General features: G+C 42.0%; 1 protein-coding gene across 2 annotated transcripts; it reads right to left on the reverse strand.

The window, feature by feature from the left end:
- Positions 1–194: 194 nt before the first annotated feature.
- On the reverse strand, positions 195–25,338 carry LOC135481274 (DNA repair protein XRCC1-like). Of its 2 annotated transcripts, XM_064761126.1 has the most exons (15): positions 25,200–25,338; positions 23,973–24,065; positions 22,634–22,738; positions 19,563–19,721; positions 18,318–18,401; positions 17,984–18,104; positions 17,010–17,107; positions 16,258–16,414; positions 15,761–15,929; positions 15,206–15,319; positions 14,865–14,977; positions 14,148–14,211; positions 3,623–3,889; positions 3,066–3,141; positions 195–2,525 (listed from the first exon to the last, which is right to left on the reverse strand). In XM_064761126.1, exons 1-15 carry the CDS (start codon positions 25,248–25,250, stop codon positions 2,415–2,417), a joined length of 1,782 nt encoding a protein of 593 aa, XP_064617196.1. In that variant the 5' UTR covers positions 25,251–25,338; the 3' UTR covers positions 195–2,414. The 2 variants fall into 2 exon arrangements, with proteins under 2 accessions (XP_064617196.1, XP_064617203.1); XM_064761133.1 differs by lacking the exon at positions 19,563–19,721.
- Between the last annotated feature and the right edge of the window lie 24 nt (positions 25,339–25,362).

Here is a 25,362-nt window from a genome sequence, read left to right on the forward strand (position 1 = left end):
TCTGTCCAGCCAAACTGCCACCGGTAAAACGGCTCTTTGTTTTTGTCACTTTTGTCACAGAATATGATTTCTGCTTGTCGATAATGTTACATAGTTCTGACAAGGATAACGTATACATCCAGTTTAATCCCCAAGTACAAGGCCAGTAATACCAGAACAGAAAGAAAAACAAAGTGTGTATAAATAGGATGGGTAATAAACCATGTTTATTATACTAACAAGGAAGATACTTGAGAATGAATTTCAGAACGTGACAATGGGTGACAAGTTTAACACAATGGACTGTGAATACGATACAATGGGTTGTGAATATGATACAATGAATATGATGATAGTGGGATGTAAAAGATGTGTCTCTGATTAAAAATGAAAAAAGCTCTTCATATAATATCATCAAACTACATAATCTGATGCATGCTGACTGAGATCTAATCGATCTAAGCAGGCTGAAAAAGTATCTTTGGATGGTAAGATCACATGGAAAGTTTTTCAATATATGACCTCTTACACCTTCTTCAGTTTGTTTCGTCCATGACTAACCTGCCCATTTTTCCTGATTCTGAGAGTTCTATTGATTTTAGAAAGGTGTATTTAGGTTTGCCTGGAATATGTGATGATATTCTACTGGAAAATAATAAGTTTCAGGATCAAAAATAATATTTTGTGACATTTATTTACCTCTAAAAATGCACAATTGCTGACAAAATTGTAGGTCATTTAGGGTACCTGAAATTACCCTGGTCACCATGGTCATGTGTAGGACACACACCTGTAGTGTTTGCAGGTTCTTCTGACTCGTACACACCTGTAGTATTTGCAGGTCCTTCTGACTCTTATACACTTGTAGTGTTTGCAGGTCCTTCTGACTTGTATACACCTGTAGTGTTTGCAGGTCATTTTGACTCCTACACACCTGTACAGTATGTTATTTACATGAAAGTATGTCATTTACTTTGCAGGTCCTTCTGACTCCTACACACCTGTAGTGTTTGCAGGTCCTTCTGACTCATATATGGACGCACAAGGCAAATTGAGTACTGGTGCCTTCTGCACACACACACCATTCATCCTGGAGTCTTTTGCTCTCAAAATGTAAAACTCTTCACTCAAGAGGAAGAGTCTTTATTTCAGTAAAGCTGGAAAATAGCAAACCTGTTTGAATGTCAAGGTATCCAAAATAGATACAGAACCAAACTTATCCTCTCTCACAGCTTTGTCTTACTGGCAGCCCCTAAGACGAACGCTGAGGGTACTCATGTATGCCAACATGATGTAGGCATATGCTTGGGTTTTTACGTCGTACAAGTACTTAACAATTTTTCTGTCACATGATGATTAGGAGTCTTTTAATATGTGTGTGCATATAATGTCTTCTCGTGGCCGGGCATGTTGAAGACACCAGACATGACACCCTACCCAGTTGCATTATACTGACAATAGGCATGACATCTCCCCAGTCGCATTATACTGATACTTGGCCGAACACTCCTGTTTCTGTGCTGTAATATCTTAGTGCTGAGTGCCAAGTGAGGCAACAACAAATACTGTTTTTAAAGTTTTTGGCATGAGTATACCAATATGAAGATGATATAGCAGCTGAATAGGTTGACCTGTGGATCAAACTATAAGGCTGACCCAGCACTGTCAATGAAGTGACCACAATATACATGTATGCTTGATCTGGCACCATTTGCTAAGAAACCATAATGTTTAGTTGATCTGGCACCATGTGCTGAGAAACGATAATGTTTGCTTGATACAGAACCAAATGCTGAGAAATGATAATGTTTGCTTGATATAGAACCACATGCTGAGGAACCACAATGTTTGGTTGATCTGGCACCATCTGCTGAGAAACCATAATGTTTGGTTGATCTGGCACCATCTGCTGAGAAACCATAATGTTTGGTTGATACAGGGCCATGTGCTGAGGAACCATAATACAAGGCAGATATGTCACTATCTACTGAGGAACCATTATATAAGGCAGATATGGCACCATCTACTGAGGAACGATAAAATAAGGTAGATATGGACCCTCTGCTGAGGACCATGTGCTGAACAACCATAATATAAGGTAGATATGGCACCATCCACTGTGGGAACCAGACAATATGTATAAGACTGATGTGGCACCATCTGGCAAGAGACCATATGTCTTGATACAGGACCATGTGCTGAGGACCTATAATATAAGGTAGATATGGCACCGTCTACCACGGGACCACAAAATAAGGTTGATATAGCTCCGTTTTCTTCTTGGCCATGATATAAGGCTGATTTGGAACTGTCTGCTGATGACAAACCAAACGACATGTATAAAGCTGATGTGGCACCATCTGGTGAGAGACCATAATGTAAGGTTGATATGGCAGCATTTTCTGAGGGATCAGGATATAAGGTTCATTCATCATCTACTGGGGGACCACAATATAAGGTTGATACGGTACCAGCTTGTTCTTCTCATTACAGGAGAACACCCACTTTGGTTTGACAAAGATCAATGATGGGGCATCCGACAAGGCCTGAAACAAACAAACAAAAAAAAAAACGAATTTGAAACTTGAACTAGAGCACTAGGGCTTTGCTATTTGCTATTACAAAAACATACTAAATTTTGCACAAACTAGATTTTTCAGAAGTGTAAATAAAAACATACCGGAATTTTAAATAAAAATAATGGCAAACATGAGGGGCTCTACAAAATAAAATAGAGAATGGGTAGCCCTAGTATACTAGTGGTTCAGTCCACAGGGTCACAAAGCTATCTAAGCCTTAAGATCTGCTTATCTGTGCTGAGAACAGTGGACAGGAACATTCAGAAATGACATCATCGATAAACAGACTAGGAGTGCGGGAACAGCGCGCCCAATTTGGGCAAAGCTGTTTTGACAAGCTATCACTGTGAATGTCACCACAGCAGGCTACTTGATTTCTGGACTGACCACTGGGGCCTAAGGAAAACTACATGTATAGATTAAAGCCATTTTTTTACACCTCAAGAAGAAAAGGGAAGAGCTTTTTGGGGCCTTCATACGTTAGGCCACATCAGTATGTCGACTTACCTCATCAAAGTTCTTGTCCCACTGAGCGTTTGTCACTACATAGTTTGTGTCATCAGACATATAATCACAAACATCACTGAATATGAAGAAAAAAAAAAAGTCTTGAATTCCACAATAGGTTCAACATGACAAAATTCCTGTGATTAACTGAAGAAGGACGTTACATGACATAATACAGCTTGTATGATCTAAACCAAAAATGTTCATATCATGTATAAACCAAAACATACAGTGAAGCCACTGTTTATTTGTTTATTATGTTGTACCCAAGAACACTTCACTCCTGGGATGCAGGACAACATTATTGGGGCCGAAAACTATGGGAAACCCATGGCCATCCCATGTATGAGTAGGGAGGAAACCAGCATAAGCTGGACTTGAGCTCACAAAGTTAATTGGTGAAAGGCTCCTGAGTCATTGTGCAGCGCTAGCATGCTAACCACGGTGGTGCCCTTGAACAAAGACATGCATAGTCCTGGAAACTCACCCGTTAAAGGCTGTGATGCTAACCACGGTGGTGCCCTTGAACAAAGACATGCATAGTCCTGGAAACTCACCCGTTAAAGGCTGTGATGTATCTCACCAGCAGCCTTCTCTCTGATGCCACAAAGTCACCGTACAGGAAGAACTTCTTGTCGGTAAAGAAGTCTGGCAGCTCAGGCAGTCCAGAGTCAGAGTCATCCCCTGTGGCCGCTGAAGGTTTGCTACCACTCTTACTGGTTGCGTTAAATTCGTCCTCGTCCGTAGAATCTCCATAAGGATCGGCTGAGACCTGGTCTGCAGCCTTAGGACTCTTCTTGTTGGAGGCCTGCTTCTCCTTTAGCCTAAAACAAGTACCACAGAATACATGTAATCAACCATGAATTCAATATTGCCTAAGGTGCCATCTGTCAATTACTGCAGACTGGAAATTAACATAGTTCAAACTTGACAATTAAGGCATGTAAAGGCTTTATTGGATTGTAACAGGCTAGTTCACTTCATGCAGTTTGGGACCCTCACTAATGGAACTGTATGCATCAGCATCACTACATACCACATGTGCCATTAACACCTGACAAATAACACCGCACGTCTCCAAGCTTCTAACAGGAGCTGCAGTTCTGTCAACGCTCTGTCAACGCTATGTCCATATTAAATCATACACTTGACCACTACAGCATAATGCATCACATATTACAAACTGTAAGAAAATAACTACAACTCAGCCTTTGCCTAGGGATAGTCTAAGAGCCAAAAGGGAGAGTCATGTCCTGCCAAATTCCTTAACGAGACATGGTGATTAAGGGCGCATACACAGTATTAAGTAACTCAACCATGACATAGTCCTAAGGCACTGAAGGCTAATTAGCACACATCGACATGACTGGGACAAATGTGGATGCCAAATGACATCTGGCATATTTGGATCTGTTTTCAGAAGAAGAAAGCTTCAACAGTGTTAAATAGTGATATAACTGTCAGCATGTCAGCGGTATATATATACCTCCTAAAATGGAAAGTATGTCATTTAGTTTATGTACCTAGAATCCTTAAACAAGAATGTATGTTTTTGTCCTGGTTATCTTCCTATAGTGGTTTGCTGGTACAGCAACTCCAAACTTAATTACAAATATGCAAATAAAAGTGCTGTCAACTACGTGAATCACTACTGATGGGCACGCTAATTGAAAGTGCTGTCAACTACGTGAATCACTACTGATGGGCACGCCAATTGAAAGTGCTGTCAACTACGTGAATCACTACTGATGGGCACGCCAATTGAAAGTGCTGTCAACTACTTGAATCACTACTGATGGGCACGCTAATTGAAAGTTCTGTCAACTACGTGTATCACTACTGATGGGCACGCTAATTGAAAGTGCTGTCAACTACGTGAATCACTACTGATGGGCACGCTAATTGAAATTTCTGTCAACTACGTGTATCACTACTGATGGGCACGCTAATTGAAAGTTCTGTCAACTACGTGAATCACTACTGATGGGCACGCTAATTGAAAGTTCTGTCAACTACGTGAATCACTACTGATGGGCACACTAATTGAAAGTGCTGTCAACTACGTGAATCACTACTGATGGGCATGCTAATTGAAAGTTCTGTCAACTAAGTGTATCACTACTGATGGGCACGCTAATTGAAAGTGCTGTCAACTACGTGAATCACTACTGATGGGCATGCTAATTGAAAGTGCTGTCAACTACGTGAATCACTACTGATGGGCACGCTAATTGAAAGTGCTGTCAACCACGTGTATCACTACTGATGGGCACGCTAATTGAAAGTGCTGTCAGCTACATGAATCACCACTGATGGGCACGCTAACTGAAAGTGCTGTCAACTACGTGAATCACTACTGATGGGCACGCTAATTGAAAGTTCTGTCAACTACGTGTATAACTACTGATGGGCATGCTAATTGAAAGTGCTGTCAACCACGTGTATCACTACTGATGGGCACGCCAACTGAAAGTGCTGTCAACTACGTGAATCACTACTGATGGGCACGCTAATTGAAAGTGCTGTCAACTACGTGAATCACTGCTGATGGGCACGCTAATTGAAAGTGCTGTCAACTACGTGAATCACTACTGATGGGCACGCTAATTTAAAGTGCTGTCAACTACGTGAATCACTACTGATGGGCATGCTAATTGAAAGTGCTGTCAACTACGTGAATCACTACTGATGGGCACGCTAATTGAAAGTGCTGTCAACTACTTGAATCACCACTGATGGGCATGCTAATTGAAAGTGCTGTCAACCACGTGTATCACTACTGATGGGCACGCCAACTGAAAGTGCTGTCAACTACGTGAATCACTACTGATGGGCACGCTAATTGAAAGTGCTGTCAACTACGTGAATCACTACTGATGGGCACGCTAATTGAAAGTTCTGTCAACTACGTGTATCACTACTGATGGGCACGCCAACTGAAAGTGCTGTCAACTACGTGAATCACTACTGATGGGCACGCTAATTGAAAGTGCTGTCAACTACGTGAATCACTACTGATGGGCATGCTAATTGAAAGTTCTGTCAACTACGTGTATCACTACTGATGGGCACGCTAATTGAAAGTGCTGTCAACCACGTGTATCACTACTGATGGGCACGCCAATTGAAAGTGCTGCCAACCACGTGAATCACTATTGATGGGCATGCTAATTGAAAGTGCTGTCAACTACATGAATCACTACTGATGGGTGCACTAATTGAAAGTGCTGTCAACTACGTGAATCACTACTGATGGGCATGCTAATTGAAAGTGCTGTCAACTACGTGAATCACTACTGATGGGCACGCTAATTGAAAGTGCTGTCAACTACTTGAATCACCACTGATGGGCACGCCAATTGAAAGTGCTGCCAACCACGTGAATCACTACTGATGGGCATGCTAATTGAAAGTGCTGTCAACTACGTGAATCACTACTGTATCATCTATGTGTATCACTATTGATGGGCTGTCCACTACTTGACTCACCACTGATGGGCACGCTAATTGAAAGTGCTGTCAACCACGTGTATCACTACTAATGGACACGCTAATTGAAAGTGCTGCCAACCACGTGTATCACTACTGATGGGTGCACTAACTGAAAGTACTGTCAGCTACATGAATCACTACTGATGGGCACGCTAAATGAAAGTGCTGTCAACTACGTGAATCACCACTGATGGGCATGCTAATTGAAAGTGCTGTCAACTAAGTGTATCACTATTGATGGGCACGCCAATTGAAAGTGCTGTCAACTACGTGAATCACTACTGATGGGCATGCTAATTGAAAGTGCTGTCAACTACGTGAATCACTACTGATGGGTACGCTAATTGAAAGTGCTGTCAGCTACATGAATCACCACTGATGGGCACGCCAACTGAAAGTGCTGTCAACTACTTGAATCACTACTGATGGGAACGCTAATTGAAAGTGCTGTCAACTACGTGAATCACTACTGATGGGCATGCTAATTGAAAGTGCTGTCAACCACGTGTATCACTACTGATGGGCACGCCAACTGAAAGTGCTGTCAACTACACGAATCACTACTGATGGGCATGCTAATTGAAAGTGCTGTAAACCATGTGTATCACTACTGATGGGCACGCCAACTGAAAGTGCTGTCAACTATGTGTATCACTATTGATGGGCACGCCAACTTAAAGTGCTGTCAACTACATGAATCACTACTGATGGGCACGCTAATTGAAAGTGCTGTCAACCACGTGAATCACTACTGATGGGTATGCTAATTTGAAAGTGCTGCCAACCACGTGTTTCACTACTGATGGGCATGCTAATTGAAAGTGCTGTCAACTACGTGAATCACTACTGATGGGCACGCTAATTGAAAGTGCTGTCAACTACTTGAATCACCACTGATGGGCATGCTAATTGAAAGTGCTGTCAACCACGTGTATCACTACTGATGGGCACGCCAACTGAAAGTGCTGTCAACTACGTGAATCACTACTGATGGGCACGCTAATTGAAAGTGCTGTCAACTACGTGAATCACTACTGATGGGCACGCTAATTGAAAGTTCTGTCAACTACGTGTATCACTACTGATGGGCACGCCAACTGAAAGTGCTGTCAACTACGTGAATCACTACTGATGGGCACGCTAATTGAAAGTGCTGTCAACTACGTGAATCACTACTGATGGGCATGCTAATTGAAAGTTCTGTCAACTACGTGTATCACTACTGATGGGCACGCTAATTGAAAGTGCTGTCAACTACGTGTATCACTACTGATGGGCACGCCAATTGAAAGTGCTGCCAACCACGTGAATCACTATTGATGGGCATGCTAATTGAAAGTGCTGTCAACTACATGAATCACTACTGATGGGTGCACTAATTGAAAGTGCTGTCAACTACGTGAATCACTACTGATGGGCATGCTAATTGAAAGTGCTGTCAACTACGTGAATCACTACTGATGGGCACGCTAATTGAAAGTGCTGTCAACTACTTGAATCACCACTGATGGGCACGCCAATTGAAAGTGCTGCCAACCACGTGAATCACTACTGATGGGCATACTAATTGAAAGTGCTGTCAACTACGTGAATCACTACTGTATCATCTATGTGTATCACTATTGATGGGCTGTCCACTACTTGACTCACCACTGATGGGCACGCTAATTGAAAGTGCTGTCAACCACGTGTATCACTACTAATGGACACGCTAATTGAAAGTGCTGCCAACCACGTGTATCACTACTGATGGGTGCACTAACTGAAAGTACTGTCAGCTACATGAATCACTACTGATGGGCACGCTAAATGAAAGTGCTGTCAACTACGTGAATCACCACTGATGGGCATGCTAATTGAAAGTGCTGTCAACTAAGTGTATCACTATTGATGGGCACGCCAATTGAAAGTGCTGTCAACTACGTGAATCACTACTGATGGGCATGCTAATTGAAAGTGCTGTCAACTACGTGAATCACTACTGATGGGTACGCTAATTGAAAGTGCTGTCAGCCACATGAATCACCACTGATGGGCACGCCAACTGAAAGTGCTGTCAACTACTTGAATCACTACTGATGGGAACGCTAATTGAAAGTGCTGTCAACTACGTGAATCACTACTGATGGGCATGCTAATTGAAAGTACTGTCAACCACGTGTATCACTACTGATGGGCACGCCAACTGAAAGTGCTGTCAACTACACGAATCACTACTGATGGGCATGCTAATTGAAAGTGCTGTAAACCATGTGTATCACTACTGATGGGCACGCCAACTGAAAGTGCTGTCAACTATGTGTATCACTATTGATGGGCACGCCAACTTAAAGTGCTGTCAACTACATGAATCACTACTGATGGGCACGCTAATTGAAAGTGCTGTCAACCACGTGAATCACTACTGATGGGTATGCTAATTTGAAAGTGCTGCCAACCACGTGTTTCACTACTGATGGGCACACCAACTGAAAGTGCTGTCAACTCAGTGTATCACTACTGATGGGCACGCCAAATGAAAGTTCTGTCAACTACGTGAATCACTTCTGATGGGCATGCTAATTCAAAGTGCTGTCAACCACGTGTATCATCTATGTGTATCACTATTGATGGGCTGTCCACTACTTGACTCACCACTGATGGGCACGCTAATTGAAAGTGCTGTCAACCACGTGTATCACTACTAATGGACACGCTAATTGAAAGTGCTGCCAACCACGTGTATCACTACTGATGGGTGCACTAACTGAAAGTACTGTCAGCTACATGAATCACTACTGATGGGCACGCTAAATGAAAGTGCTGTCAACTACGTGAATCACCACTGATGGGCATGCTAATTGAAAGTGCTGTCAACTAAGTGTATCACTATTGATGGGCACGCCAATTGAAAGTGCTGTCAACTACGTGTATCACTACTGATGGGCACGCCAACTGAAAGTGCTGTCAACTATGTGTATCACTACTGATGGGCACGCTAACTGAAAGTTATGTCAACTACTTGAATCACTACTGATGGGCACGCTAAATGAAAGTGCTGTCAACTACTTGAATCACTACTGATGGGCACGCTAATTGAAAGTGCTGTCAACCACGTGAATCACTACTGATGGGTGCACTAATTGAAAGTGCTGTCAACTACGTGAATCACTACTGTATCATCTATGTGTATCACTATTGATGGGCTGTCCACTACTTGACTCACCACTGATGGGCACGCTAATTGAAAGTGCTGTCAACCACGTGTATCACTACTAATGGACACGCTAATTGAAAGTGCTGCCAACCACGTGTATCACTACTGATGGGTGCACTAACTGAAAGTACTGTCAGCTACATGAATCACTACTGATGGGCACGCTAAATGAAAGTGCTGTCAACTACGTGAATCACCACTGATGGGCATGCTAATTGAAAGTGCTGTCAACTAAGTGTATCACTATTGATGGGCACGCCAATTGAAAGTGCTGTCAACTACGTGAATCACTACTGATGGGCATGCTAATTGAAAGTGCTGTCAACTACGTGAATCACTACTGATGGGTACGCTAATTGAAAGTGCTGTCAGCTACATGAATCACCACTGATGGGCACGCCAACTGAAAGTGCTGTCAACTACTTGAATCACTACTGATGGGAACGCTAATTGAAAGTGCTGTCAACTACGTGAATCACTACTGATGGGCATGCTAATTGAAAGTGCTGTCAACCACGTGTATCACTACTGATGGGCACGCCAACTGAAAGTGCTGTCAACTACACGAATCACTACTGATGGGCATGCTAATTGAAAGTGCTGTAAACCATGTGTATCACTACTGATGGGCACGCCAACTGAAAGTGCTGTCAACTATGTGTATCACTATTGATGGGCACGCCAACTTAAAGTGCTGTCAACTACATGAATCACTACTGATGGGCACGCTAATTGAAAGTGCTGTCAACCACGTGAATCACTACTGATGGGTATGCTAATTTGAAAGTGCTGCCAACCACGTGTTTCACTACTGATGGGCATGCTAATTGAAAGTGCTGTCAACTACGTGAATCACTACTGATGGGCACGCTAATTGAAAGTGCTGTCAACTACTTGAATCACCACTGATGGGCATGCTAATTGAAAGTGCTGTCAACCACGTGTATCACTACTGATGGGCACGCCAACTGAAAGTGCTGTCAACTACGTGAATCACTACTGATGGGCACGCTAATTGAAAGTGCTGTCAACTACGTGAATCACTACTGATGGGCACGCTAATTGAAAGTTCTGTCAACTACGTGTATCACTACTGATGGGCACGCCAACTGAAAGTGCTGTCAACTACGTGAATCACTACTGATGGGCACGCTAATTGAAAGTGCTGTCAACTACGTGAATCACTACTGATGGGCATGCTAATTGAAAGTTCTGTCAACTACGTGTATCACTACTGATGGGCACGCTAATTGAAAGTGCTGTCAACTACGTGTATCACTACTGATGGCACGCCAATTGAAAGTGCTGCCAACCACGTGAATCACTATTGATGGGCATGCTAATTGAAAGTGCTGTCAACTACATGAATCACTACTGATGGGTGCACTAATTGAAAGTGCTGTCAACTACGTGAATCACTACTGATGGGCATGCTAATTGAAAGTGCTGTCAACTACGTGAATCACTACTGATGGGCACGCTAATTGAAAGTGCTGTCAACTACTTGAATCACCACTGATGGGCACGCCAATTGAAAGTGCTGCCAACCACGTGAATCACTACTGATGGGCATACTAATTGAAAGTGCTGTCAACTACGTGAATCACTACTGTATCATCTATGTGTATCACTATTGATGGGCTGTCCACTACTTGACTCACCACTGATGGGCACGCTAATTGAAAGTGCTGTCAACCACGTGTATCACTACTAATGGACACGCTAATTGAAAGTGCTGCCAACCACGTGTATCACTACTGATGGGTGCACTAACTGAAAGTACTGTCAGCTACATGAATCACTACTGATGGGCACGCTAAATGAAAGTGCTGTCAACTACGTGAATCACCACTGATGGGCATGCTAATTGAAAGTGCTGTCAACTAAGTGTATCACTATTGATGGGCACGCCAATTGAAAGTGCTGTCAACTACGTGAATCACTACTGATGGGCATGCTAATTGAAAGTGCTGTCAACTACGTGAATCACTACTGATGGGTACGCTAATTGAAAGTGCTGTCAGCCACATGAATCACCACTGATGGGCACGCCAACTGAAAGTGCTGTCAACTACTTGAATCACTACTGATGGGAACGCTAATTGAAAGTGCTGTCAACTACGTGAATCACTACTGATGGGCATGCTAATTGAAAGTACTGTCAACCACGTGTATCACTACTGATGGGCACGCCAACTGAAAGTGCTGTCAACTACACGAATCACTACTGATGGGCATGCTAATTGAAAGTGCTGTAAACCATGTGTATCACTACTGATGGGCACGCCAACTGAAAGTGCTGTCAACTATGTGTATCACTATTGATGGGCACGCCAACTTAAAGTGCTGTCAACTACATGAATCACTACTGATGGGCACGCTAATTGAAAGTGCTGTCAACCACGTGAATCACTACTGATGGGTATGCTAATTTGAAAGTGCTGCCAACCACGTGTTTCACTACTGATGGGCACACCAACTGAAAGTGCTGTCAACTCAGTGTATCACTACTGATGGGCACGCCAAATGAAAGTTCTGTCAACTACGTGAATCACTTCTGATGGGCATGCTAATTCAAAGTGCTGTCAACCACGTGTATCATCTATGTGTATCACTATTGATGGGCTGTCCACTACTTGACTCACCACTGATGGGCACGCTAATTGAAAGTGCTGTCAACCACGTGTATCACTACTAATGGACACGCTAATTGAAAGTGCTGCCAACCACGTGTATCACTACTGATGGGTGCACTAACTGAAAGTACTGTCAGCTACATGAATCACTACTGATGGGCACGCTAAATGAAAGTGCTGTCAACTACGTGAATCACCACTGATGGGCATGCTAATTGAAAGTGCTGTCAACTAAGTGTATCACTATTGATGGGCACGCCAATTGAAAGTGCTGTCAACTACGTGTATCACTACTGATGGGCACGCCAACTGAAAGTGCTGTCAACTATGTGTATCACTACTGATGGGCACGCTAACTGAAAGTTATGTCAACTACTTGAATCACTACTGATGGGCACGCTAAATGAAAGTGCTGTCAACTACTTGAATCACTACTGATGGGCACGCTAATTGAAAGTGCTGTCAACCACGTGAATCACTACTGATGGGTGCACTAATTGAAAGTGCTGTCAACTACGTGAATCACTACTGATGGGCACGCTAACTGAAAATGCAGTCAACCACGTGTATCATTACTGATGGGCACGCCAACTGAAAGTGCAGTCAACCACTTGTATCACTAATGATGGGCACGCCAATTGAAAGTGCTGTCAACTACGTGAATCACTACTGATGGGCACGCCAACGGAAAGTGCTGTCAACTACGTGAATCACTACTGATGGGCACGCCAACGGAAAGTGCTGTCAACTAAGTGTATCACTATTGATGGGCACGCCAATTGAAAGATCTGTCAACTACGTGAATCACTACTGGTGGGCACGCCAATTGAAAGTGCTGTCAACTACATGAATCACTACTGATGGGCACGCCAATTGAAAGTGCTGTCAACCACGTGAATCACTACTGATGGGCACGCCAACTGAAAGTGCTGTCAACTACGTGAATCACTACTGATGGGCACGCCAATTGAAAGTGCTGTCAACTACGTGAATCACTACTGATGGGCACGCCAATTGAAACTGTGATGACCAATAATTTAATAACACACAATGGAAAAACTGGAAGATTCAATATTCTTAACCTAAAAGAACTCTCTGTACTATAGTGATGAGCTCAGAAATATCAAACGAAAAGCAGCATTCCTCTTTGCCATGGTGAACACATCACGTGTCTGATGAACACATCACGTGTCTGATGAACACATCACGTGTCTGATGAACACATCACGTGTCTGATGAACACATCACGTGTCTGATTCTATTGACGAAATACTGAAGGAAGGTCTACATGGTAGGGCTACATCATTTTCTCGCAGGATTTCATATCCATTGTTATTGTTTTGAAATTAAACACAGTAATGTACTTGACAATGAAATATCAACAACTGCATCTGAAGTTATTAATTTAATTTTGATGCTGGTTATGTGAATCACAAAATCTATGGTTACTGCCTCAAAAGTTATATGCACAAGTGCATGTACATGTATGCACCTGTTACTTTGAACTCTGCACATGCATTTCTATGGTGAATAATCCTGTAAATGATTGCGTGAATGACCCTGCATACGATTGTGTGAATAATCCTGTAAATGATTGTGTGAATGACCCTGCATACGATTGTGTGAATGATCCTCTAAATGATTGTGTGAATGACCCTTCACACGATTGTGTGAATGATCCTCTAAATGATTGGTGAATGATCCTGCACATGATTGTGTGAATGATCATGTAAATGATTGTGTGAATGATGCACCTACTTCCTCAGCTCATCCTCTGTATCCTCCCCAGAGTCCTCTGGCTCGGTGTCTTCACCGTACACATCTGTGGGCAGTGACAACACTAGAATGACATGTTCTGCTTCAGTTCATTTACATCTGTACACAAAAAGCTTACAAAGTATAATGAATTAGGACATCAGTGATAAAACTTGTGTATTATGTGCATACTCTTAAGCCACTATAAACACAGTAGCTCAGCATGTAAAAAGACGGACACTCTGATGCACGACAGCATACAGAAGATCTCAGAATATTATACCTGTACTAGAAATACATTTTCACCACAAAAATGACCCATCAATAAAACTTGCTTGATAGCAATGGCAGGTTTTCTACACTTTGCTATTGGTGGACATGCTGGCAAGGCTAGACACTTATGTTTAATTCTTTCTCTGATTGGTATTTTATGGTGTAATCAAATCAAACAACAGCGCATACAGACATTCCCACACAGCATGGAAGAGGGAGTCAACATGACCTGGACTGGAACTCAGAGTAACCGCATTCATGACAGCCTCCTAAGTCACTGTGCTATACTAGCAATTAGGCCATGAAGGTCCTGACACACTCTCATGGGAAGTCACACTGCCTTGTGTGGACACACTGTCATAGGTGGACAAAATGTTATGGATAGACACACTGCTATGGGCGGAAACACTGACATGGGGTACACAATGCTATGGGTGGACATAATACCTGTCTTATCAGATGACACACTCTTTGATGGGGTTTTGACTTTTTTCTTGTGGATTATCCCCTCTTCGTCTTCAGAGCTCTCGCTGGGTGTCTCTGCATCACCACATCTGTAGCTATAACAGAGTTACAGAGGTAAGCCATTATACCAAGATCCCATGGCTCAGGGTGGTGCATAGTAGAACCAACACACACTGTCCTCAATTATGATTTTTGGACATTAATATTCATATCTTCGACTGCAAACTTTAACTGCTCTTAAAATCAACCATGACATTTCATCTCTGTGGAAAATGGTAGTCAAGTGAGCTATTCTTTATAGCTGAATGCTGAAAATCACATACTCTTTCCAGTTGAGAAGTTTTTTTGTCTTGTAGCAGTCATTAACCCAGTGGTGAGTGACAATTTTCCCTTTCCCAGCTACCGCATTGTACTTTGGAGTCTTGGCAAATGCACACCTACAAATACAGAATGACAACTATTCTGTTAAATGGGAATTCTTGTATTCCATTTTCTGAATAATTGGTGTTCCATAATTCACCTTTGTCAAATATTACTTCACCTCACTTGTAAAGCTGTAAAGTGGAACTCACTATAATGGAATAAGTGCTGGATATTTAATCTTATTTCAGAAATTACACACTTAATTGGTCCCTGCAGATAATATACAAGAATAGATAATCATGGCATTTTGTTTCCAAATATTTAATTATGGAGCACAAATGACCTGTATCGCTCCCTGCCTTGAGCATACCTTCCATCACAAGTGATGGCTGGGAGGTTACAAAGATCAGACCTAGTCTCACTTCCTATTCATGTTCAGGGCATGGTCAAGTTGCAGGCTTCAACAACTCAATATGCTCTTAGACAAGTTCTCTGCCTAAAGTTGGACAACTTACACCAGATGAGTACAGCCCTTTCCCCAGTCTGATCGGTACTGCGCCCCCATCTTCAGGGCCTTGTCTCGAATTTCTCCTCTCCTGGGGTTGGTATAACCACTCAGTACAAACACCACACCTTCCATCACCTTTCCAAACTCTCTGGCTGGAGATTCCTTCACGGGCTCAGCTAGTAGTATCAAAAGTAATATATACATGTACTAGACAGTTTAGCAATGAATACAACTTACTTACAAGTATAAACTCACAGAAGAACTTTACAACTTGAAGTAAACTCTGGCACACACATGTAAGCTTTAGTTCAAAACAGACATACAGTTGTAGTCATTTAGGGAAGTATCTTCCTTATCTTCACAGGCTCTTCACATATTTTGTGTCTGGCAACCTTAATTCTCAGGTTAGTCCATGACAATCTACCAGCCATCATCATAAATCTTCAAAATCTTGCTCCTTGCCATGAAATTTCTGTATAAGTATGGAAAGATGTGATGACTTACACTTGGTTTTCTTCAGTGCAGGTGGGGTTTCGCACCTATGCTTTCCTGCTGAGCTGGAGCCAGAACTGGTGGAGTGTTTTCTCAGAGGTACTTTGGGAGGCGGGCTGGCTATAGAGGTCACATCACCGTCACTGTCAGGGTGTTTTCTCTTCTGAGCCTGGTCAGAGAAATACATCTAAAACATCTCATTTGATTTCTTCATTTGATAGGTGTTTTATGCTGTGTTTAAGGACGTTTCACTAATACAATGGTGGCCAGCATTATGGTGGGCAGAAATATTACCCACACATGACCTTAAAATATTGTGTCCACTGCTCCCCCACCCAAGTAATAAAAACCCAAATTTACTTTTCTAATGTAAAAATATTGTGCAAATGTCAGATTTTTAATACATAGCAAAGTTTTAATGAATAATTTATTCAGAAAAATCCCACTGAGCCACTGTTCACTCTTTTAAATCATAACCAAGGTTGGTTGTTCACTTTTGTATATCTGAAATGAAGCAATTTGAATATTCAAGACAAGTACGCAGTTCTGGCCCAGTTTGACATATCCCAACAGTACAATGGCTTGCTCCCAAATCTTCATGCTATCAAGGCATTTAATATCATAGTTATACGAACATACTTTTGATGTAAACATATTTATTTTTATTCCACCATTTCAAGCCCAGTGGCAAGAATACTGTAGTTTTGATGCCCATAAGAAGTCAGAATGTGGCAAGTCCAAGTCAAAGCTTGTCAAGTACTCACAGACTGGGTGTGTGAACTCAAGGCTGGTTTGGACGGAGTGAAACTGGAGTTCAGAGACTCCTCAGCCAGTTTAGACGCAGCTCGAATTGCAGCAGCACCTGTATTAACACATTTGATGAGATTTATTTATGATTTATATAAAGGTGAAATGTCAGGTTTCCGTCAGTGATAAAAGAGAATTCTCACTGACTAAAGTTAGATATCACTTGTTATTACACACTCCAACGCCACGATGTCACAAAGAAATACTTTGTTTTATGACGCTCTTGGCAGAATGACGTCATAATACAAGTTCAGTCAACTTTAACATTTCTTACGTCATACAATGTCATACAAGATGACATGTGCGATGTCATGCCATATACACAAGTCTGTGAAAGTGTACAGCTAAAACATTGCTTAAACTTGTTCAAATACACAAAATCATGATACTGTCAAAATATAAATAATAAATAGAATATTGCAGAGTGAAGGTTGAATATCATAAAGACTATTCTCGTGCAAGGTGGACATGATAATTTACATGTACTCCATGCTTCGTGTCTCATGGGTTATCATTTTCACCTGTCACTCGAAAAATATTTATGATATTCAACCTTCACTGCGCTTTATCTTCTATCTATTCAGTGTTTACTACCATACTCCAAGCTCCAGGGTCACAAGCTGTCTTAGACATAAGTCAGACTTAGCTTTCATAGCTTGTGGTAGTATTTTGGAACATAATCACTAAACAAGACAACCTTCTGCATTTAAGTAAAAGTTCAGAGATAATACATAAAATTTACAATGACAATGAACACTTAACACTAATGCTGAGTAATTTTAAAAGTAAGGGTGAATCTGTTGTGGGCTCTAAACCCTGGTTCAAACAAGAATGTATTAGCAACCCACCAAAGTGTCCCATCAAAGTGTCAACCCACCAAAGGTGTGTGTACAGATGCTCAAGGGGCTGACTACTTAAGTAGAAAACAGACCTGTGATAGAGGGTGGGGCAGGTTTCTCATGATCCCGGCGGGCAAATAGCGTGCCCACTTTTAGCGATCCTTTGTCTTCTGGCTCTGCCTTCAGGCGGAATGCGCCCAGAGTTTTTGTGCCCTGAAAACACAGAAGTACTATACCTTCAGATGTTCAAGAAACAATAACACATCAACATGACCATAAATTTCATCATGGGCTAACTTTTGCTCATTATTCCTCATTCTGAGAGTTCTGTTGTTAGAAAGGTGATCTGAGGTTTGATTGGAACATGGGATGATATTCTACTGGAAAACTGCAAGCTTTAGCATGAAAATGTTAGATGTGCCTTACCTCTTCTTTAGAAGTGGTGTTATCTCTTTCCCCTGGATCTGGTGGTGCGTGTAGTGTGATGAAGGATAAGCCATATGTGGATGTCTGAAAATGAGTCTCTAGTGAATTAAACGCTCAGTGAAGTCAGACTGATTGATCATAGATACATGTTACTAGGCTGGTGATTAAACGTCCAACTGCTTTCAGACTTGTTTGCATTCTGCAAATAATGATAATAAAACGTTAGGGTTTGTGTAGTGTTAATCTTCAACCTTTATAACCTTTTCAACCTCAAAAGCACCCAGTGGAATTGAGACATACAGTTATTATGACAATGACACTAAAATTATTTAACTCTCTGGGCAATTGTGCAATAGTTGGTAACTATTAAAAACATTTTGCAAATTCCATAATTCTTCAACCTTTTCGACTGCCTATGCAACCAATACTTTGAAACACTCTGAGAGAAACCATAGGGTGTAGGGAAACAATTTGCCCAGTTTTAAAACAACCAGCCTGGGGCAGAAAACAGCACATTACTCTGCACAACTTCATATGGATGCAAAGCTTTTTCTTTGAAATTTATCTGTTCAGTTATGGGGTGTGCCACATGAATGTGCTATTAACACCTACAAAAGGTCACAAATCATTGCAGTTGATCTATACAGAACTTGTTTACTTTTGTTATCCATCTGTTTTATTTTTTTTTTCTCTCAGGCAGCATTTTGCTTTCAAATGTATTGAACAGGTCTGCACTTGTAGCAAAGTTTTCCAACCTGTAATGAAAGAAGTCTTTAAAATTGGAGATGACTGTCGCAGGGTGGAAGCTCAAAAAAAATGATCAATTTGTCTGATTAAAGCTATAACTGTAGTTCCCCTTGGCATTCAACAGCTTTATATTATTACTATATCTCCACCTCTGTAATGCAATGCTCAGTTAGCCTATGTTTTTACATCTTGCTACACACTGCCAAACACCTCGGTCAGGGCTGTGTTCTATGTCCAGATCATCATATCTGATATCTCTTTTGTCATGAAAAACCAATGAGGAGGGGGTTAAAATAATTAAAACATTAGATGTACATGCCACAATGCTTTATTGTGCATAATACGCAGACCCTCACTGTACCGCCAAACTCACTATACCGCCAACATGGCGTTGCTACCAAACCCGGTGTTATAACGAGGTACCACTGTACAAGTATATGATATCAACAGATTTTGATATTAACGGAAAACCACTTATAAAGGAAACTTCATATTTACCTTATTAAAAGGTTGAGTGCAGACAACCTTCACCCTGTCCCACTTTTGACTGGCTGTAGTTTTGGACAGCTTGTCCGACCCAAATATTCTCACACTGTTTCTGTTGGTACCATTACGACTCTCCATGGGTGACATGAAGGATGATGACACCAGCAATACCTGCAGCAGACATGAGTGACATCAACAATGACGACACCAGCAATACCTGCAGTAGACATGAGTGACATCAAGGATGACATGGGTGACATCAATGATGACGACACCAGCAACACCTGCAGCAGACCTGGGTGACATGAAGGATGACAACACCAGCAATACCTGCAGCAGACCTGGGTGACATGAAGGATGACGACACCAGCAATACCTGCAGCCGACATGGGTGACATCAAGGATGACGACACCAGCAATACCTACAGCCGACATGGGTGACATCAAGGATGACGACACCAGCAATATCTACAGCCGACATGGGTGACATCAAGGATGACAACACCAGTAATACCTGCAGCAGACCTGGGTGACATCAAGGATGACGACACCAGCAATACCTACTGCCGACATGGGTGACATCAAGGATGATGACACCAGCAATACCTACAGCAGACATGGGTGACATCAAGGATGACGACACCAGCAATACCTAAAGCCGACATGGGTGACATCAAGGATGACAACACCAGCAATACCTGCAGCCGACATGGGTGATATCAAGGATGACGACACCAGCAATACCTACAGCAGACATGGGTGACATCAAGGATGATGACACCAGCAATACCTGCAGCAGACATGGGTGACATCAAGGATGACGACACCAGCAATACCTACAGCAGACATGGGTGACATCAAGGATGACGACACCAGCAATACCTACAGCAGACATGAGTGACATCAAGGATGACGACACCAGCAATACCTACAGCAGACATGGGTGACATCAAGGATGACATGGGTGACATCAAGGATGACGACACCAGCAATACCTACAGCAGACATGAGTGACATCAAGGATGACGACACCAGCAATACCTACAGCCGACATGAGTGACATCAAGGATGACAACACCAGCAATACCTACAGCCGACATGGTTGACATCAAGGATGACGACACCAGCAATACCTGCAGCAGACACGAGTGACATCAAGGATGACAACACCAGCAATACCTACAGCCGACATGAGTGACATCAAGGATGACGACACCAGCAATACCTACAGCAGACATGAGTGACATCAAGGATGATGACACCAGCAATACCTGCAGCAGACATGGGTGACATCAAGGATGACGACACCAGCAATACCTACAGCAGACATGAGTGACATCAAGGATGATGACACCAGCAATACCTGCAGCAGACATGGGTGACATGAAGGATGATGACACCAGCAATACCTGCAGCAGACATGAGTGACATCAAGGATGACGACACCAGCAATACCTACAGCTGACATGGGTGACATCAAGGATGACGACACCAGCAACACCTACAGCCGACATGGGTGACATCAAGGATGACAACACCAGCAATACCTACAGCCGACATGAGTGACATCAAGGATGACGACACCAGCAATACCTACAGCAGACATGGGTGACATCAAGGATGACGACACCAGCAATACCTACAGCAGACATGGGTGACATCAAGGATGACGACACCAGCAATACCTACAGCAGACATGGGTGACATCAAGGATGACGACACCAGCAATACCTATAGCCGACATGGGTGACATCAAGGATGACGACACCAGCAATACCTTCAGCCGACATGGGTGACATCAAGGATGATGACACCAGCAATACCTATAGCCGACATGGGTGACATCAAGGATGATGACACCAGCAATACCTATAGCCGACATGGGTGACATCAAGGATGATGACACCAGCAATACCTGCAGCAGACATGGGTGACATCAAGGATGACAACACCAGCAATACCTGCAGCCGACCTGGGTGACATCAATTATGACGACACCAGCAATGCCTACAGCTGACATGAGTGACATCAAGGATGACGACACCAGCAATACCTGCAGCCGACATGGGTGACATCAAGGATGACAACACCAGCAATACCTGCAGCCGACCTGGGTGACATCAATTATGACGACACCAGCAATACCTACAGCAGACATGAGTGACATCAAGAATGACGACACCAGCAACACCTAAAGCAGACATGAGTGACATCAAGAATGACGACACCAGCAACACCTAAAGCAGACATGAGTGACATCAAGGATGACGACACCAGCAATACCTGCAGCAGACATGGGTGACATCAAGGATGACGACACCAGCAATACCTGCAGCAGACCTGGGTGACATCAAGGATGACGACACCAGCAATACCTGCAGCCGACATGGGTGACATCAAGGATGACAACACCAGCAATACCTGCAGCCGACCTGGGTGACATCAATTATGACGACACCAGCAATACCTACAGCAGACATGAGTGACATCAAGAATGACGACACCAGCAACACCTAAAGCAGACATGAGTGACATCAAGGATGACGACACCAGCAACACCTACAGCCGGCATGGGTGACATCAAGGATGACAACACCAGCAACACCTGCAGCAGACATGGGTGACATCAATGGTGACGACACCAGCAAAAGGCTGACGACACCAGCAATACCTACAGCCGACATGGGCAGTCTTGATACATAGTAATCGTACATGTACATGCATCTTGACTTTTCATGTACGATGGTTTCAGCCAGCTATGTACTTTGTGCACTATGTGACACCACTACAAAATAAACATACATCTATCTTTTAGTATATATAGTCATATTTTTGTTTTTGTCCTCTGTTATCTTACTGTATTACGTGCTGACAACCCAAATTTGATGGGCTGCCACAATCTGTGATTTGGTGAAAACAGACAGAACCATATGTCGTAGCCCCAGGCATAATTTAAAATGCAGTATTTAAGCGATCAGGCTGAAATCTGCCTCTTGATTTCTAGCTTAGGGTATGACAACATACATGTGTGTATACAGACAAAAAGCCTGTCCTTCATCACATGTCCTTCACGCCGCACCCACCTCAAAGTCCTGATCTGGCGAGGAGGACCGTCCCACCAGAACCTCCACAAAGGCTGAACCTTCATTTCCAATGTCCAGAGAGTAAATCTGATAGGCTTTCTCCAGCTGGAAAAAGGAGTGGACACATCATACTGAGCCATCATTAACTATAACTGTTCGCTGGGTGTAACTGACCTCTCCACCCCTAAAATAAAGGGTGTAGCTCTAATGTTTTACTGAGATTTTGATAGAAGTCTATCACGCATTTCTTTCTTTCAAAGTTAATTTCTTTAAAATATCTATCTTCTAAATTACCAGGGATTCATACAGGTCCAAAGTTTACACACTGGAACTAAAAAATTGAGTTTTTTTTTTTACCAAATTGAGATTAAAAACAGTACTGACCAAATTAGAGTCTATATTGAGCTAAAATATATTTTATAAACCAAGCTAAATTTTATGATGTATTGTACCATTATATATATTTTTCTGATAATATCCGTTTTACATCTTGAAATACAGTACATATAAACACAACTATTAAAGACCTTAATTTGAAAAAAATAACATGTCTTTATTACCTCTGATTCATGAGACATATAGCATACAAATATTTTTATTTTGGAAGTTTTCTTTTCATCTTCAAAATACAGTTTATTTAATACTGCAGTTTTCTTTTAAATATACTTTTTCTGCCCTGTTTTCCATGAGTAAATTGCATTTTCTAAAGCATAACCTTCTCAGTTCTGTATTTATTTTTTGCCCAATTTTAGAGGCAGTCATATTGCATCAGGCTTCCTTGAAAGTGGGGATGTTTATTTGACAGATAAAATAGTACAAATGTATAATAAGATCTTTGTTTCAACAGATTTCTTGCCTTACCTTTTCTCCTCAAAATAATAACCCTCTGCCCTGAATGGAATTTCTTTTGACTTAGGCTATATGAAAATTGTATTCTTGTGCTGTTTTCTGCAACTATTGTACTCAATAATCTAAAAGATAACATACTCACAAAATCTACTTTTTCATTTATTTTTTTGATTGGTGTTTTACGCCATACTCAAGAATATTTCACTTATACGAGGGCAGCCAGCATTATGGTGGGTGGATACCGGGCACGGCCCGGGGGAATCCCACGACCATCCGCAGGTTGCTGACAGACCTTCCCACTTACGGACGGAGAGGAAGCCAGCATAAGCTGGACTTCCTCACAGCGACCGCGTTGGTGAGAGGCTCCTGGGTCATTACGCTGCGCTAGCACGCTAACCGACTGAGCCACGGAGGCCCCTCTACCTTTTCAGGCTACATGTGCTTGAACACAGATCTAATGTACAGCACAAACTTTATGTATAGCATTTACCTGAATTACAGCTGATAACTGTTTTTCTCCAGGGGTAGCACCTTTCCATTTGTAGCTCCCACCTGCCTTCAACAGATTTTCTGCTGGATGATTCTGAAGGGGATAATAAGTCCTATCAATTACTTAATTACATGTATATTTAGTACATGAAACATCTCCACAAAGCAAAAATAAATTATAACATGCACCAAGAACTTGGGTAAAGTCTGGCTGATTCTTATTATTATTATCATTATTATTATTACTTTTTAGACTTGGATTAATTGTGATACCTATAGACACCAGTCAAGCCAATTTTCAATGTAGTTAATTGCTGTCTATGAGCAGCTCCTACCTTGCCTTGAATAAAGAGTTTAACTAATATTGAACGGTAAACTACAGTGGATAAATAGCAATATGGGGACAAATGTTTTCAGATGAGACTGGGTATGACATATTAGACCTATAAGCTAGAGCTAAGTCTTGTGCTGTATAACTGTTACACATTTATAAGTGCACATCAGTACATAGGGCTTTGATTATATTTTTGAGTACTGGTACAATACAAGGCTACCCTTAAAATGTAGCCACCAAGTACACGCCTTCAAATCAGTGAAAGGCCTGATGTAGGGTACTGGAAAATGACAAATACTTGAACTGTAAAAGATATGAAAGCTTCAGAGGCCATTTCATGAAAACTATCTATTGTAAGAATTTTGAGAAGTGTGCTTCTAAAGGTATGTGATTTTACTGAAATCATGTCCTGCCATAAAATACAGAACAGCAGCTCTCCATTTGTACAGGCTGAATAGATGGAGAGCTATAGTGAGACAGCTGTAGTCATCGGGTGTATCAAGTCCTATCTAAAACAAGGCTGCATGTAGATAACAATATTGTGAGTTACATTACATGATTCTTGATATAATCTGTATACTCTGTGTGTTCTGTGGATTATATTGATGGCTTGGCTTTTGTGCTGTATAAAATAGGGACAAAAATAGTCAAATACAGAATGAGTTAGGCACATTTTCTGCCAAATGCCACATCATACCCTTGAATATTGAAAGCTTAAAAGCACACGTGGTTGTGCCCAGAAAGCCAAAAAAAAAAAAAAATGATTTTCTCCCAGTCCTTCTGACTCACAAGCCAGACAGATTGTGCCCTTTTTGCAGCTGGTAATATTATTGTGTCGTTGTTGTTCTTATTCCAAATCCAACACAACTTTCTAAATTTCTGTTGATATCTCACCTTATCTTCACTACTGAATGACACTATATGCTGGAATTTGATATCTGGCATCTTGGTAACAAAAACCCCAGAGCAATCTGTCTCTTTTTTCCTGACCTATTTGTCTATTCGTCTGCCCAATTCTTCTTGTTATTTCACGTTTGGCGGCAGTGGATATGAGTTC

This window comes from Liolophura sinensis, chromosome 1 (genome assembly GCF_032854445.1).
Source record: "Liolophura sinensis isolate JHLJ2023 chromosome 1, CUHK_Ljap_v2, whole genome shotgun sequence".
Lineage (NCBI taxonomy): Eukaryota > Metazoa > Mollusca > Polyplacophora > Chitonida > Chitonidae > Liolophura > Liolophura sinensis.

What these genes read in the sequence shown, in the direction of transcription:
- LOC135481274 (XM_064761126.1), bottom strand. Translation starts at nt 25,250, where the DNA reads ATGCCAGATATCAAATTCCAGCATATAGTGTCATTCAGTAGTGAAGAT. An exon ending in ACACCACTTCTAAAGAAGAG is followed by an intron (nt 18,105 to 18,317) that starts GTAAGGCACATC and finishes CTGTGTTTTCAG; the next exon opens with GGCACAAAAACTCTGGGCGC. An exon ending in TGTGTCATCTGATAAGACAG is followed by an intron (nt 14,212 to 14,864) that starts GTATTATGTCCA and finishes CACTGCCCACAG; the next exon opens with ATGTGTACGGTGAAGACACC.